The sequence below is a fragment of the Phocoena phocoena genome, chromosome 4 (genome assembly GCF_963924675.1).
Source record: "Phocoena phocoena chromosome 4, mPhoPho1.1, whole genome shotgun sequence".
Classification (NCBI taxonomy): Eukaryota; Metazoa; Chordata; class Mammalia; order Artiodactyla; family Phocoenidae; genus Phocoena; species Phocoena phocoena.
The window spans coordinates 140,785,721-140,803,619 of NC_089222.1; the positions used below are offsets into that span (position 1 = coordinate 140,785,721).

The following is a 17,899-nucleotide window of genomic DNA, read 5'->3' on the forward strand; positions in this document are numbered from 1 at the left end:
CAGTCCAGGGACTGAAAATGAGCTTCTATTCTGGTGGAGCTGGTGATGGTCATAGCCAAGGTTCTTCAAAGCTTACCTGACCTTTTGAGGCTAAGTATTTCTATAAATTCTCTGAGCAGTTACTTTCTCTACTTAATGTCTCTTTCAAGAAATTAAGGTCAATTCAGATACTGATAAAGCCCTAGGTCCCTCGGTAATTGCTGCTAGCTAACCTGTAGAAGTTGAGATTCGCACTTATTCCTGTAAGAACCCCTACTGCCCTCCAGCCTAGCTCTAAGGATAATCCCATGTTTAATAGTGTGTTTTTTGTTAATTCATTTGTTTCAGCTGTACACAATTAATAAAAATAACTGGATTTAGAGAAGTGTAAAACTCTACATAGCTAACAATTCTGTGTTGTATATAGTGAATTTTAATTTGATCTCACGTGGATAAGAAGAAAATGAATGTTCTTTGAGACCTAAAGAGTCAATAGGAGACTTTATAGGTTCATTAATCTAGTCACTTAACACATTTATTGAGCTTATACCTTGGTTCCAGACAGTGGCTGGGTCCTGGAGATCCAAAAATGAATAAAGACACAAGTTGTGCCCCAAGGGGTACACAGACTAGTTAGGGAGACAGATAAATAAATGATGATTATGGTAGCAAATAAGGGAGTCCCCTAACTCAGGCTTACGGGTCAGGAAAGTCTTCCTTGCACAGATCGGTTTAAGCAGTGTCCCGGAAGGTGTCACTGATGTGAGAAAGTTGTATGTGACTGTTAGCTGAAATAAAGAATATGAGGCTAGAGAGGTGAGCAGGGGCCAGATCATGGTGGCCTTTCAACCGTTCTAAGGATTATGGATTTATCTTGAAAGATGGAAAGTTTTCAACGCGAGGGCAGCATGGTAAGGTGGGTTGTCTTTCAGAGTGGTATCTCTGGCTACTGTGTGGAGAACAGGTTGGAGATAAGGAAGACTAGAGGTGATGTAACCCTGGTGAGAGAAGATGGCAGTCCTGGCAAAGGAAGGACAAGGCATGGGCAGAATGAGACAATATTAAAGAGGTGCAATCAACACATCGCTGAAAAACCAACACCCGGATTTTGCAACAAGTGAAGGACTCTCTTTTCCTGGACTTTATTTTAGCTTTAAAACTTACTATGTTGCCAGAATTGATTTGGAGATTCCCAGTGCTGGGGAACGTCTTGGGCTGACTCAGTCTTGGCTGGCTGGATCAGGTTTTCACATTTTGTATTTTCTTTGCCAGTCTCAGAAATCTGAGAGTATTGTTCTGGAACTGGCCAAAAACGTGAGGCTGGGCCAGAGAAGGTGGCAGTGTGGTGGCTCCTCCACCACTTGCCTTCCACGAGAATCTTGAGAGGCAGCATGGTAGAGTAGGAAAGAGACTTTATTAGGAACCAGGAATCTTGAAGTGAGTCCTGATCATGTTACTTACTTGTGCTCTGATTCTGGGCAAATTACTTAACTCTATGGTCTTGGTGTCCTCATCTGTCCATAGAAGGGACTGGGTAAGAGGATAGAAGCAAATATGAGATTGCTTTCAACTCCCTCAGTCCAAAATTCCATGAGCTCAGGGATGGGAAGATTCTTATTTCTTTGCAATTTTAGGAGATATCACCTGGTTCTCCCACTTTGATCAGGGGGAAATAGAATTTCCAGTGGGTTGGCAGAGTGGAGACCTGTTTGAGCCCAGGATGGCCTCATCCTTTCTTACTTTAAAGTTTCTTTCTTTAACCAGAAATCCGTGTTTAAATATTACATCGTTCAGAAATGTTATCATTTTGTTCTGATGGTGAAAAAGGTTTTGATGTGTTTTTATTAATTGGTTCAAAACTTAATTAAAGGCATGGTTATAAGGACATAAAAGCCAAAAAGCCATAATTTTGTTCAAATTTTCTAATTGCTTACGTATATGGTTTGAATTTTCCCTGATAGCTCTATAGGTCTGCAATATGCTTTGGATATAGATACAGGATCAAACATATAATTAAGCAGTATTACTAACTAGTTATATTTTCTCAGGAGTAAGAGTGATGAAAATATGTCTTTAATTTCATAATATTGAAATCTAATGCATGAAATAGGTAGGCATTGCTCAGTTATCATATCTTTGCTATTGATATGTTTTCTCAATAAATAGATGTCTTTCATTTTGATAAACATGCATTTTATTATAGTTTGCTTAATTTTCATTTATATTTTAAATTAAAAAATTTTTATGTGTTTTAATTATTTTTATACAATTTTTAAAGGTTACTTTTCATTTACAGTATTACAAAATATTGGCTCTACAGTTTGCTTAATTTTTAGATTCAACTTAAAAACGTATGCGAATTTATATTTTTCTTTCATTTCTGTTTATGGACTTAAGGAAGAAGAGGGAGAGACAGCAACAGAAGAGGTACAGTAGCGTATTTCACAGTCGTGCTGTGCTTAACAAACGCATCTTTTAGGTGAGAGAGTTGCAGCTTTAGCCACATTCTCCTTGTTCTTCATGACGCAGAGAAGCGGATGCAACCCACACTCCCAGAAAGTCCTCCTTTAGCCTGCCAAGAAGAGAAATAAAATAAGATGGAGTTACATTTATCAAAGGGAGATTGATGGGGAAACAGGGTGTGGCTTTCTGAGCCTCCTGTGGTGAAGGTGTCGTCAGTGAAGTCAGGCCAGGCTGGGCCAAGTCCTTCAGTGGAGATTTCTTCTCCATTTTTTCTTCTCACCCCCTTGAGTAGCACACACGTTATGCAGCTTGCATGGTGCTCACTGGTGTTGTTTGATTGCCTCCTATTCACTTTGTTGGTGAGGGAGGGATTCTCTCCCTCTGGTTACAGGAATGGCACAACACCTGCCACTGGACAAGTGAGATGGACAGTGGCTTATTAGTCACACGTTCTCCAAGCCCAAGGAATGAGGCGACCCATGCATGCAGGGCCCCACTGGGGGGGGGCGTCACTTGGGACCAGAGTGAACAATTGGGGGCAGTGGGAGGCAGGCTTTGTAGTAATCAAGAGGGTGGGGTGTCCCCTGGTCCACGTGGAGGATGTGATTGACCTGTTTGCATAATTCTGGGGGATAAGCAGGCACTGTGTCTGGTGCCTTGAGAAGGAGGGCTGCTCGGGTGGGAGACCCAATCTGTGGGAGCAGAAGGGGAGGTGAACCAGTGGTCAGGCCATTTTAAGTCTTCCCGCTTTTACCAGATGTTAAGGCAGCAGAGAGTACTGAGTCTTAATTTTAGGTCTTGTACCACAGGTGTGTACCTTAGACACCATGAGGTTTAAACATGCAGCTCATCGCTTAGCACCTGGAAGATATTTGACATTAGGTAACCACATGGTTCCAGAATTTCTAGTGGGGATCTACCCAGGGGGAGCATTATTATTTGTATGTGTGTATGGGGGGCTTTTTTTTTTTTTTTTGGAGTAGAGTTGATTTACAATGTGTTAGTGTCAGGTGTACAACAAAGTGATGTATATATATATATAAATACATGTATTCTCTATATATCCATATATATTCTATACATAGAATATATATGTCCATATATACATTCTATACATTGTATACATAGAATATATATATATCCATATAGTCTATATATTCCATATATAGAATATATATATCCATATATATTCTACACATAGAATATATATATTCTACATATTCTATATATAGAATATATATCCATATATATCCTATGTATTCTGTACATAGAATATATATATGCATATATATATTCTATGTATTCCAGACATAGAATATAGATATCGATATATATATTCTATACATAGAATATATATATCCATATCTATATTCTATATATTCTATATATAGAAAAAATATATATCCATATCTATAGTCTATATATTCTTTATATAGAATATATATATATCCATATTTATATTCAATATATTCTATATATATATATATATATTCAGATTCTTTTCCCTTATAGGTTATTATGAACTATTGAGTATAATTTCCTTGCTATACAGTAGGTCCTTGCTGGTTATCTGTTTTTTACCTAGTAGTGTGTATATGTCGATCCTGAGCTCCTAATTCATCCCTTCCCACAAGGGGAGCAGTAGCGACTTGAGAAGAATTCTTTTTTTTTTTAACCCTGTTTGGGAATATTTGCCCTTTAATTTGCATTTAAAATCAGCTTCTTTAAATATTTTAGTTACAAATTCTGCATATGAAGACATAGGAGATGCTGCAGGCAATCAGTACTGGCTCCCACCCCTTCCCCCTACCCCAACCCCCAAGCCTTGCTTCTTTGCTCAAAATGCATATGGACATCCTGCACTAAATAAATGGCTCCCCGTGTCAGTGTCAGCAGCCTCAGGACTGGATGCAGTTGGATACGAAGCGATGAAGCCCAGTAGCTTTCATGACAGGATGTGTGCATTTAACCATGCTCCGAAGAACGCCAGTGATTGTGCCCAGACCCAAGGCAGTACCTCAGAGTTGACATCGGCCGTTTCCCCACTGTGTACTGGCATCTTGGGCTGGTTTCCACCACAATCCATCCTCTCCCAGACCTGTGTTCTGTGGCGGAAGAGCTAAGGCTCTGCCCCCTAAAGGCCATGATACAGGAAGGAACAGAACTGCTTCTTCAGCTCACAGCCTTAAACCAATGGAATTTAAAAGCTCAAGACAATGTGAGCCAGTCCACAGGAAGCCTCCTTCACTCCAATCTCTGCCAGGCGCCATCCAGCCCTTGGTTGGGACACGCTCTGTCTCACTGCCAAGATGTGCTAGAATCTGCTCTAGATGAGAACGATATGGTAGAATGGTCCCAGTGGTCTGGAAAGGTTGGCACCACAACAGCTGGGCGTGCTTGTGCCAAAGTGGGTCTTCCTGGTACAGAGCTATGATGGAGAGTGTGAGGGCAGGCCTGGGCTCTGCTCCAGTCTCATTGATAACCTCTGACCTCAGAATCTGTCCTCCCCCTCAACACTGCCTACCCATCCCCTGCCCCTCCAGATCCCCCAGCCTGTGCTTCCTGGAAAAGGTAGAAGAGGCAGCTTGAAGTCAGTGACAGCTGAGAATGAAGGTGCCATTTAAGAAGCAAAGCAGCACCTCCTGGCCTCTGGTCAATACCTCCACACGGGTGGAACCGAGTAAGGACGTGCACAGGCTGCTCCGAGCTCGGGAGGCACAGCACCCTCCTAGGCGTCTCTGGAGAACAGACTTTCAAGAGATAGAAACTTAATCACTTGGTCCCCGGCAGTTTCCCTGTGGTATACTGGACGGGGGAGAAGCAAAATTATCTCTGCGGAGGGCTGATGGAGGAAAGGCAGGAATATTAATGAGCATCCATTAAGGCTCTCTCTCTCCCTCAAGCCTAAGGAAATCAGATATTCGAATGTAAGAGAAGGGTGCAGAGAGGGAGAGAGCCTGGCAGGAGCACCAAGGAGAGAGTTGTGACTGCTGGATACATAGTGCCCTGGTTTCCTTGCTTCAGAACAACAGCATATGCCTGTCTGTCACCAGGCTAACCCGGGGCCCGTGAGGGCGCAGGGAGAAGGCTGGTTTTCAGTTCCTGCATGGTTGATGTGTAGGGCACATGGCTTCCTCCTACAGGTCCAATAGGAGGTCTCTGGGATCCTCTACCGCTGCCTTGATTTTGCGGAGGAAAGTCACGGCCTCTCTGCCATCCATCAGCCGGTGATCATACGTCAGGGTCACGTACATTATGGGCTGCATCTCCAACTTGCCTCCCACGACCACTGGCCTATCAAAGATGGCGTGCATGCCCAGGATGGCAGACTGAGGGGGGTTGATGATGGGCGTTCCAAAGAGCGAGCCAAAACGGCTCTGTTGCTGACGGTGAAGGTACCACCATCCATATCTTCAATGGCAAGTTCATTCTTCCGGGACTTCTCTCCCAGTTCACTGATGGTTCGCTCAATATCGGCATAATTCCTAGTTTCCGCCTTCCTGATGACGGGAAACACCAGACCCCGAGGGGTGGCCACCGCAACGCTGATGTCAATATAATCCCTATACACCACCTCTTCGGTTGTATCGTCAATCGCTGCGTCTACAACAGGCTGCTGCTTCAAGGCAAAGGCCGAGGCCTTCACGAATGCCGACATGAAGCCTAGTGTGAGGTTATGTTTCTTCAGAAAAGCATCTTTGCGCCGAGCCCTCATCTCCTGGGTGTTACTCACGTCAATCTCACTGAAAGTGGTGAGCACTGCTCAGGTGTTCTGAGCCTCCTTTAGCTGCTGAGTGGTGGGCTGCCGCATCCTACTCATTTTCTCCCGATGTGCTGAACGCAGACCTGTGCCAGCTCCTGGCTCAGCTACTGGAGGGGCAGCAGTGGGTTTTACGGCAGACACTGGTTTGCTAGTGAGAGGTTGTGAGGGCGAGGGCACTGGTGGCATCTGAGTGGGTACGGATGCTGCAGGGGGAGGAGGAACTGCCGATGCCGCAGGTTCTGCTTTTCGGGCTGTGGCAGCAGGAGCTTCGGCTGGCTTGGCCTTAGCAGGAGCAGTGCCAGTTTTCCTGAGTGTGAAAAGAGGAGTGCCTCCTTCTACTTTTCCCCCATCAGGTACCAAAAGAGCTTCGATCGTGCCATTTGCTGGTGATGGAACCTGCACAGATGTCTTGTCAGTTTCAATCTCACAAACCACTTCACCTTCTGCAAGGTGAAGCTTTCTCCCCCCTGACATCCCCTTCTGTGACAGATCCTGCAAGTACGTCGTCCTCGCACACAGCTGTAGCTCTGAAAAAGCGAACACTGAAGACACTACTGCTGTAAACGACAATCTTCCTGCTGTCAGAGTAACCTGGTCCCTGACATAAGGAGATCCCAGGCAGGGAACGTCTCCCTAGAGGGCAGTTCCCCTTCTGGAAGGCGGAGAGCGAGCCGCTGAACGCCCGGGACAGGCAGCGGGACCGGGACAGCATTGCGGCGGCAGCAGCGGCGGCGATGGCAGAGGCTTGAGAAGAATTTTTAACCTGCCTCCCCAACTTGAGGTTATAGTAGAACAGTGGTTCTCATCTGGTGGTGTGTGTTAGAATCACCCGTGGTGTGTTTGAACCTTCAGAAGCCTGCCTCTGTCAGCCAACGGATAAGACCCTCCAGGGCCGAGCACGCCTTCAGCTTGCCTGTAGAGCTGAGGTGGAGAATCTTCATTGTGGGGAGCCAGGATCGAAGGGGATGACAGAGCGCATGGAGACAAACAGAGAGATGATAAGAGCCTCCACCTGTTTGGGACGGAGCCTTCCTCTTTGCTGTCCTTCCTATGCCCGTGAGAGGAAACAGCAACGACAAGAAATAAAAAGATTATAAAAAGAATTAAAATTAGGAATGTAAAAGAAACATATACAGTTTAAGATAAAGAATTTAAGAAAGACATGTCTTAATGAATAAAGGTAGAATAAGAGGAACTGAAATATAAGGGAATCAAGTTTCACAAAGATAAAAGATTAAGAATTGCACAAAATAAGAAGCATTAAAAAATTGAGTACTGAGGATATAAGATTTAAAAGTACATTTAAAACATTAAAAGAAAAATTAGAAAACAGGATTAGTGTTATTAAGGATAAAATTTAAAGGGATACGGAACCTCTACAAATACACATTTTCAGGGTTGGCCCCCAACTACTGAATCAGAAATCCTGAGGTGGGGCCCGGCAGCAGATTGCTTTGAGAAGCCCTTCAGGCGATTCTGATGCTCCATCGAGGCTGAGAACCACTGGATTAGAACATAGGTTCTAGGTGACCCACGCGTTGCCAAGTAGAGGTCGAGACAAGAACTCCTACTGTTCTGATGCTCATGATAAAAAGTCCGTCTAATCTCCAACACAATCATATTTATTTTACATCAGGAACTTGCAGTTGGTTGAAAGAAAAAGAGCTTTTCAGTTTCTTTCGGTGATGGAAATGAGTAATAGAAAATGAGCGAGGAGGAAGAGCAGACTGCCAAGACCGAGGACAGGCTTTAACTCAATCTAAGTTTTCACAGATGAATCCTCTCCTTTCCCATCCTTTCCCTGCTTGTTGAAACACTCAAGTTCTACTGGTTTTATTGTGAAAGCTTCAAAGAATGGTCTCTTTTCTGTTTGAGAAATTTTGTTTTGCTTCCTCACAGGCACTGGGGGAGGACTCCATGGTGAGGAACTTTCTGATAATTTTCATGAATTGAGCATGGCAAGGTCAGCATGCTGTCCCCTTTTGCTGACAATGGGGAAGAGGTACTATGTGTCACAGTGAAGCAGGACTGAGGTTCTCACCCTGCCACTTGCCTGTGGGGTCTGCACTTCATTAGCTGGGTGTTGGGGAGTTTTCACTTTAACCCCTAACAACGATGGCATCATGTGAATGTGAGGGTGGATCCTTTCCGAGGATGTTAGTGGTTTCTGGGGGCAGGTCCAAAGTGACATTCTCGGATTCTCTCTACTTCTATTCCATCCTCTCATGTTAGCTAAATCTCAGTGACCTTTATTGTAATCACGACTTTTAAGAATATTGTTTTTGAACATTTTTGGGTTAATCATTTAAAAATGCTAATCAGAGGGCTAAAAAAAATGAAAACTCAAGGACAGAGAGAATATTTACCAAAGGTCACATGTATTGTCTAGGTATTTCGGTGGAAGGTCATCAACATTAAAGAAGGTCCCAAATGTCAAAAGAAACTCCTTCCCAAAACTTCTGTTGATTTTCGAAATTACAAAAAATTCATAATCTTTATAGAAAATTTAGAAAATACAGATAAAAACAGAAAATAAAAACATCTTATAAGCCCGTTACCCAGAGACAACCACTAGCTACATACGCATACACATATTTGTCAAACTTTGATGGATACGCTCTGTAATCTACTTTTGTTCATGTAATCAATCTATGTATTTTTGGGGGATGGTAAATATAGATCTGCTTCATTATTTTTAATATTATTTTATCAAACTAATCCCTATTCTTAGACCTAAAAGTTATTTTTAGCCTATTCCATACAGTGACTTTTCATTATCTATATATCTTTCCAATAATAATTTCTTTAGTTTCTCTCTTACTAGACAAGTTTCCATTATTTAAAATCCCATTTTTATGTATAAAAATAAGACAAACGTATTATTAATTTGAAAGTAGTTTCAGATTATATATGTAGGTTACTGATAACTTTGGCTTCAAGAAATTAGCTTGCTATAACAAATATAACCAGCTTATACATTTAAAACCTTCATCTTTTCTGACAAAATTCTATTTGCTGAGATTTTTTTGTATTTTATTCTTCCAACTGCCTTCTGAATTTTTAAAGGCAACAAGATGAGAGCAGTCTGTTAATATGAGTAAAGACTATATGCTTAAGGGGAGTCATGAAACCTGTTAGAATGAATGCTTTGCCCTGCAAAACCATCCCAGCCTGGGGTCTGTGTTTAGATGACAAAGACAAAGATGATGTCTTTGCGTGTGTGTGTGTGTGTGTGTGTGTTGGGTGGGGTGTGTAGGAGGCCCTCAACTCTAGTCTGATGTTTTGCACTCTTTTCCTCACTGTATCTGTTGACCCTTACACTTTTCAATAATAATGTAATTTTTGTTAGAATAAGACGGAAGAAATAACTGCGGAGGGAGCCGAAGGGGAAGCGGAGGAAGAGGAAGCTGAGAAAGGAGAAGAGGAGGGGCCAGGAGAAGAAGAAGAAGGAGAAGAGGAAGAAGGAGAAGAGGAAGAAGATTCTTAGGCCTTTTCATGCTTTATTCTTCCACTTGTCCAGGTAGCCACATCGCTCTGGGGTTGAAGGTTTGTTTATTACAGTCTGCCATGTAGAGCACATTTCACTTGGTGATAGAAGTGGATTTCAATTCGATCTATTTGTCTGTCTTCCTGAGGCCCTGGGCTGCCCCTTCCTGGAGCCACAGGGCTGGTGAACTCTACTGGACCCGTTTCTTGAGCGCTAGGGCAAGGAAGGCCTGTGGTTGGTATGATTTCTAGGAAAAAGCATAACTTTGAGGTGAGGAAGAGTTTGTTTTGTACTTGCTCCCTCCTCTTCCTCTTTATTTAAGTGAAAGCACAGGATGTGTTCTGTTATCAGCGTTCTATCACATGGACTCCTTTACTGATCAACACACTTACGTATCCATAGGAGAGTTTACAATCGATGTTCATAACAATGGCAATAAATTACAACCTAAAAATACCACGGAGCTGGCTTCTCATGAAAAAATTATTGCTACTAGAGGTTCAACGATAAGTGCTTGATATTACATTTATTCAATTATATTCATTGACTTATATCAAAATATTCATTTATTCAATATTAGCCCAAACACTCATGTGGAAACACTTTGGAATATGATGAAGTCACTTAAGGTAACTTTGACAAGTACACTTGCTGCCTCGTAATTTTTTTTTTAAACATCTTTACTGGAATATAATTGCTTTACAATGGTGTGTTAGTTTCTGCTTTATAATAAAGTGAATCAGCTATGCATATACATATATCCTCATATCTCCTCCCTCCCACCCTCCCTGTGCCACCCCTCCAGGTGGTCATAAAGAACCGAGCTGATCTCCCTGTGCTATGCAGCTGCTTCCCACTAGCTATCTATTTTACGTTTGGTAGCGTATATATATCCATGCCACTCTCTCACTTCGTCCCAGCTTACCCTTCCCCTTCCCCGTGTCCTCAAGTCCATTCTCTGTGTCTGCGTCTTTGTTCCTGTCCTGCCCCCACGTTCTTCAGACCAATTTTTTTTTTTTTTTAGATTCCATATATATGTGTTAGCATACGGTATTTGTTTTTCTCTTTCTGACTTCACTCTGTATGACAGACTCTAGGTCCATCCACCTCACTACAGATAACTCAATTTAGTTTCTTTTTATGGCTGAGTAATAGTCCATTGTATATATGTGCCACATCTTCTTTATCCATTTATCAGTCGATGGACACTTAGGTTGCTTCCGTGTCCTGGCTATTGTAAATAGAGCTGCAATGAACATTGTGGTGCATGTGTCTTTTTGAATTATGGTTTTCTCAGGGTATATGCCCAGTAGTGGGATTGCTGGGTCGTATGGTAGTTCTATTTTTAGTTTTTTAAGGAACCTCCATACTGTTCTCCATAGTGCTGCCTTGTAATTTTAAACTTATACTGACCATTAAAAAAGAATTATGTACTTCTTAATAGTCTGGTGAGTGCCACATAAATATATTAATAAGATAATGATAGTGGATATTGAGATCACAGGGGAAATGCTCAAATATTGTGGGCCATACAGATAAGACAGTAGGTATGAAAACATCAAAAAATCATTAAGAGCTATAAAAATATCTGGTTTAACAGACAGTTAGCAAATACCCATGTAAATGTTATGTTTTTATTGACCTTTTTATTTTAATTTAATTTAATTAATTTATTTTATTTTTTATTGACCTTTTTAATTTGACCTTGCAACCAAGGCAGCTGTTTATTCTCTAGGGCAGTGAGGCTTACAGTTTGCTCTGGTGCCATAAGTGTTCTTGTTAATTTAAATTAAAAAAAATTTAGTCTCCTTTCTGTCCATATTATGCCTCCACTGAAACATGTAAGATAGATTTGGGGGCTGTTGATATCAGGGGAGCAGGAAGAAGAGGAGGATGACGGAGTGAGCACTGGACACACAGCAGGTCTTCAGTTAAGGTCTGCGGTTACACTTGGAGCCTGCCTAGTGAAGGGCGGACAAAAGGCTTCCGCTGGATAAAGAAAAAGGAATCCCCAGTGCTTGTAAATATCGGCTAACAAACAGCTCTGCTCTATGTACCAAAGACTGATTTGAATATTAGAATCTCCCCTCTTAATTTACTTACACTTATACATAAAATATTACTATTAAAAAATGAATATATTTTTAGGAAATCTTGGAGCTGGTAGGAGTAGCCATCACATTTTATTATCGGACAACGAAAGTTTCATCACTCCTTTATTCAAATTACAAAGCAAATCCAGCCCATCATTTGATGTTTTCCCAGGTGGTTTCTTTCATGTTGTGGACACATAGACATCTATTTTAGGGCCAATGATTGTCTTTTTGGAAGTGATCCCATTTCCTTTCTTGATTTTCTTCTAAATAAAAGAAAATTAAAAATTACTATTGAGCAGTCTGTTGTCAGTCTGATTAGTGTCCCTAATCCCATTTCTAAGGAATGAACAGGGGCTCAGTTTTGGAAAAAAAGAAAACTGGCGAGTTTTACTTTTAGAAATTTTATCTGAAGAATGATGGGAAAGGAAAATATGCCAATATTTATCATTATGCCAACTCCCCCAACAGTAAAAGACTCATATATACTGTTTAAATTCATTTCCATTCACTCTGTTTGTAAAGTTCTTTTAAAATTATTCAATTTTAATGTAATTATAAAAAAATATTGAATGTGAAATGACACAGCTGAGAGGGAATCCTTCACGTAGCCAGATGGCTTGATAGGCTGATTATGGGGAAAAGAAAGGCATATATCGCTGTGGCCAGCCCATTTTGACTGTTTCTCTGATGGCTTCTGGTTTGGAATTACTATATTTGTCATGAGGTCAAAATGCCTGACACTGAAGGAGGGAATCAGACAGCTTCCTAAAACCCACTCCCGACCCCCAGAGAGATCCAATGGCCTTCATGAAAATGCAACATGGCCGTGCAATCAGGCATTTCACTGGGCAGACCATTCAGTGTCTAAAGACAAACCCATCTCATAGCTCATGGATCTGCCAGGCATTTTATTTGAAAAGATGGTTCTAGGACTGTAGCAATGAATGGAACTATGAAACATTTCTCATTTCCTGTGTTTGAAATTGATGCTAAATTGATGCCCCAGGAGAAACAGTGTATAGTCTGAGACTGAGTTCTGTCTCCTAACAGGCTGTTGCTTAATACTGTCCTCCAGTCTAGCTGTGGACCATTTCAATTTCCTCCCCCAGGACTAAGCTGTAAATTCAGCCTCTCCATTTTCCATGAAAATGCGGTGGGGAAACTGTAATTGAAGGTGTCAACTTCCTTCTTTTTTTTTTTAATGTTGAAATCCAATTTATTTCCAAAGGCTCTTATGTCTTTATTTTTACATTCTTACATTTTCTTGCCTTAAGCAATGGTATTTTATGACTATTTAATTTCAAAATTATAAGAGAAACGGCCCACAGACATCCCTACCAGTATTAGGAGACAATGTCTACATCCCTTTTACGATAATATCTGCTTAGTATTTACTTAACACTTCCCTGTTAAACATTCTCAATTCCTTTTGCATTTAAAAAATTTTTAATTTTTTATCAATTTTTATTGGTGTATAGTTGCTTTACAATGTTGTGTTAGTTTCTGCTGTACAGCAAAGTGAGTCAGATATGCGTATACATATATCCACTCTTTTTTGGATTTCCTTCCCATTTAGGTCACCACAGATCATTGAGTAGGGTTCCCTGTGCTATACCGTAGGTTCTCATTAGTTAACTATTTTATACATAGTAGTGTATATATGTCAATTCCAGTCTCCCAATTAGTCCCAGCCCCTCCTTCTCTCCTTGGTAACCATAAGTTTGTCCTCTACGTCTGTGGAAGATATCAACTTCCTTCTATGTTTGATAGTTTAGCACAGAGAAAGGATATAAACGTCATTTGGTTTTCCATGAGAAAAAATTAATTTCCTTTCTTTGCACTTGATGAGTAGTGGTTTCTGGAATAAAAAGCAATACTTCCCTTGATTGCATGTTGAAGAGTTCAGTTTTTGATAAACATTCTCTGTCTCTCGTTAACAGTCTTCTCCCTAATATTTTCCCTTTCTTTTAGGAAACCCAAGCCACGAAGCACCATTTCGCCTCTCTTCCCACGAACCAAATTCAACAAAATGCTTTGGCTCGAAGCTAGCACACGTCTGTCAGTACATCCAGGGTTCACCGAGGAATTGTATGATCCGACACGGTTAGATCTCCATGCATATACCTGCTTAATCATATCAACATGAAATCAAATGTGGAGATAGCACATGCACACCTTCATGGGCCTGACATTTGTGGCCTTTGCTTAATTTTTTGCTCTGCGTGAATAGACCTTCTAATACCCTGAAAAAATTTCAAAATATAGAACTTCTCTTTGTGATATGACAAAAGTATTTCTTTGTATGTGCCTTATGCTACTTTTCTCAGAATTAGCTTTGAAAATGAAGAGATTTATAGAGAACGATCATACTAATAAAGATGAATAGCAAATACCTTGTCCCAAGGAGGAGATTTCATTTCTAGTCTCTCTGTGTATAACCTGAACTCAATCTGTCTCTTGCAGAGCCTGAATGCTCAGCAGAACTTTTCTGTCTCCATTGGGATGGATCCTTTTTGTTGCACTGATTATTCGGTCCATGTTTTCAAATGTCATGTCTTGTTATGTCGTATTTATATCACACACCGCTGCATACACTGTCTCCGAAGCCTTGTTTAAATGTCACTGCCGTCCACATGTGTAGGGGTCAGGATGCAGACAAATAAATTCTCCACCCAGTGCCCTTTGCTCGTTTCTGTGCTGGAGGGAGTGGCTGCTTCTGCTTCTCTCGCGTTGGCATTGATTGATTTGCAGTCATGGCTGCTACGTGCGAAGCCCGTGACTGTAATTTTGCCTCTTGATGCTGAGTGTCTGTTCAGCAAGAGCTGGTCCGGCCCCATGACTTGTTCACCAGGTAGGTTTGAAGCGATTCTCTGCTCACCTGTCGCATCTCAGTGTCTGATAGCTATGTTTTTCTTTATGGTAAGAAGTTGCTGACATCTCTCCCCTACCCGTGTATGTGCTGCTCTCCGTGTCTTTTTCTTGCAGCCAACGTTGCTTCTGTACTCTCAGAAGGGCCCTTCCCCTGCTGTTTTCCTAATTAAGGACAATGATGGCCATCGGATTGGAGTGGCCATGAGCTTTTCCTCCTTCCGAATCTGCCTATTGATTTTGCAGCTAAGCCTCTTGGTGTCTTTGGGGAATGTAGTCTCTGGTGGCAGAAGTCGTGTGGCTCACAGGATCTCTGGCAAACAGCTCTTTTCTTGTTACCTTAGTAACAAAAAGAGGCATTTTGAGGAGAATGAAGATGTTTTTATTCCAAATTGTTGAAGTAGACTACTTTGAAGACATTTCTCCCTAGTTAAAAATAAGGTGAGAGGGGCTTCCCTGGTGGCGCAGTGGTTGAGAGTCCGCCTGCCGATGCAGGGGACACGGGTTCGTGTCCCGGTTCGGGAAGATCCCACATGCCTCCGAGCGGCTGGGCCCGTGAGCCATGGCCGCTGAGCCTGCGCGTCCGGAGCCTGTGCTCCGCAACGGGAGAGGCCACAGCAGTGAGAGGCCCGCGTACTGAAAAAAAAAAAAAAAATAGGGTGAGAGACTGCAGTGAGATGGAAATTCATATAATTAAAACTTAGTTCCTATTTTATACCTCGTTGCATTAAATTATGTCCCGTCTAAAAAGCATCACAATTTTATAGCACCTCCACACCCAAATAGGCTTTAAGTTTTTGCTGTTGCTTGGGCTGACTTTTAGCTCTTGTGGTAGAGTAGGATAGAGATAGATTTATTTAGCTAGGTGCCAATTTCCCTCCTATTTCTCATATTTTTAAATGAAGGTAAATATTTGTGCTAATAATAAGCAGAGTAGACTACTTATTTAAATTGAATTAATTTTTTCTTATGTTGTCTTCCTGTAGTTAGGAAATTAGTATTCTCATAAATATTCTTTAGTCACTCACATCTCATTTTCTATTAAATACTATTAAAATGCAAAAATCACTTAGGTCAATAATAACCATGTAGCTAGTATCAGTTCTCTTTCAGATTTGGTTTCACCTATAACCTCCAGTGGCTAGTGGGTCCAGTGGCACAGTGACAAATAGGGGCTGTGTGATATCAAAATATAGTTTAAAAAGTCCACTTGCTTTATCAATATAGGAAGTTTCTAGAAACTAAACAGCATTATAAATATGCAAAAAAGAATAACTCAAAAGAAAAACCCAAGTGAATAAGCAAAATCCGTCTGCAAAAAAAGAGAAAAGACCAGAGACATGGAGCAATTCTATGATGATCTGAAGCTAATAGAGTTTCAAAGAGTTGATTAGTCTACAGAGGGCCTGAACATTCAAAGTAGCTGTTTCTTTTTGATTCTTTAACTTGAAAAGCAAGTACACAAAAATTTGAGTGCATTTTTAAACCACTGAACAGTAAATACTTCCTTCTCCACTTTTCCTCTTTGGGGTTTCCTTGCATTTCTTTGGGCTGTAATCTTCCTTTGTTACAAGGATACAAGGTATGCAATAAGGAGGGTTTATTGTTGTCATCGACTTTTCTAGATTAAAATGTGAGAGGTGCAGAAAGGGAGTGGAATGTTTTGCCTGCAAAGTCCCCTGAGGAATATTTAGAAAAGTTTTCTTTAAAAAACAATGTAAGTGTCAAACCTGTGCAAGGGCGGTGAGGGTAAGGCGACCCTAGTGAGTTGTAATAATAGAGAATGACCACTAGGTGGTGATAAAAGACAAGCTCCTTGATACAGCATTGCTGTCCCGGAGCGCCGCTGGCTACGTGTGCTGTTTAGGGTTGAGGTCAGAAGGTGGGCATACATCATTACACTTACAAATAACTTTATGACAAACGTCTCTGTATGTAAAGCATTTGATAATGGAGTATTTTCTTATAATACATGCCAAGGAATAAAGTTATTGGATTAAAGCAAAAACAAAACACAGCAAAACAAAAAAACCACACACACACACACAAACACACACACAAAAGAAGGTGGGCATAAAGTATTTGTCCACCAGACAGAAGAAAAACAAACAAAACGCCTCCAAACCCGTTGGTCAATTAATCAGTATATTGTTTATAATGTTTTTATCCAAGACAATTACTTTTGGGCAAAATGTTGTACATTCTTTTTTTTTTTTTTTTGCGGTACGCGGGCCTCTCACTGTTGCCTCTCCCGTTGCGGAGCACAGGCTCCGGACGCGCAGGCTCAGCGGCCATGGCTCACGGGCCCAGCCGCTCCGTGGCATGTGGGATCTTCCCGGACCGGGGCACGAACCCGTATCCCCTGCATCGGCAGGCGCACTCTCGACCACTGCGCCACCAGAGAAGCCCCTTGTGCATTCTTAAAAGCCGTTAAAACCAGTCATTGATGTTTGAATTTCACACCCTTGCGTTACATAGGAGTCTAAAGTCGGTCAACAACTGATTGCCTACCGACAATTTTGATCAAGATATAGGATTGTCCTTTAGCCTGTAAATGGCTCTAGCTCCTCACGGACGTGTAAACAGAACCCCGATTAGCCAAATGGCCGATTGTCTTCTCCTGTTTCAAGCCTTTTAATCCTAATACAACATATTTCCAGATGTTTGGAAGTAGACCCATGATCCTTGCAAAAGCCTTCTTTTCACTGGTGCCTGAGATACTCGGCTTTTTGACTATTTGTTTCGGAAGGACTTTCTCGTAAGTAGAAAAAAATGAGTTGTGAAATCGCTAAAACACATCAGTCGGTCAGACAGGTCTTCCAGAGCCAGACATCTGGAGCTTGTTTACAGATGTAGTAATGCTCTCAGGGGTGGAAGTTTCCAGTCAGGGAAGGGCTGCGCCAGGTGGGTGTGAGTAGCGCGGAGGCCGCGGGGGTCAGGAAAGAACGCGGGGGGAACACGGTCAAGTCCAGCAGACGCGTCTTGTCAGCTCAGGAGGGTGATGCCTTTTCTCACCGACTCACGGGAAGCAAACTCACCGCTTAGGATTAAAATTGCGTTTCACAGTACTTTTGCTTGCTGACATTTATGGGGTGCCCGCTGTGAGTCGGGCTCTGTATCAAGGGCTCTACGTGATCCCTGCAGTAACCTGGTGAGGTGGACACGGTACCCATTTCACGGATGAGGAAGCTGAGGCACGGGGATGTCCAGTCCTCGTGTGAAGTTACACAGCCTGAAAATGGC

General features: G+C 41.8%; 1 protein-coding gene and 1 pseudogene across 1 annotated transcript in view; one reads left to right on the forward strand and one right to left on the reverse strand.

The window, feature by feature from the left end:
• Positions 1-14,180, forward strand: part of SH3BGR (SH3 domain binding glutamate rich protein) — a 63,541-nt gene extending 49,361 nt beyond the window's left edge. Inside the window, exons 6-8 of the mRNA XM_065876046.1 lie at positions 2,377-2,406; positions 9,561-9,725; positions 13,760-14,180. Of these exons, the coding sequence (XP_065732118.1) occupies positions 2,377-2,406; positions 9,561-9,692 (162 nt within the window). The 3' untranslated portion in view covers positions 9,693-9,725; positions 13,760-14,180. The remainder of the gene's footprint in view (positions 1-2,376; positions 2,407-9,560; positions 9,726-13,759) is intronic.
• Positions 5,580-6,917, reverse strand: LOC136122663 (dihydrolipoyllysine-residue succinyltransferase component of 2-oxoglutarate dehydrogenase complex, mitochondrial pseudogene; annotated as a pseudogene).
• Positions 14,181-17,899: the final 3,719 nt, after the last annotated feature.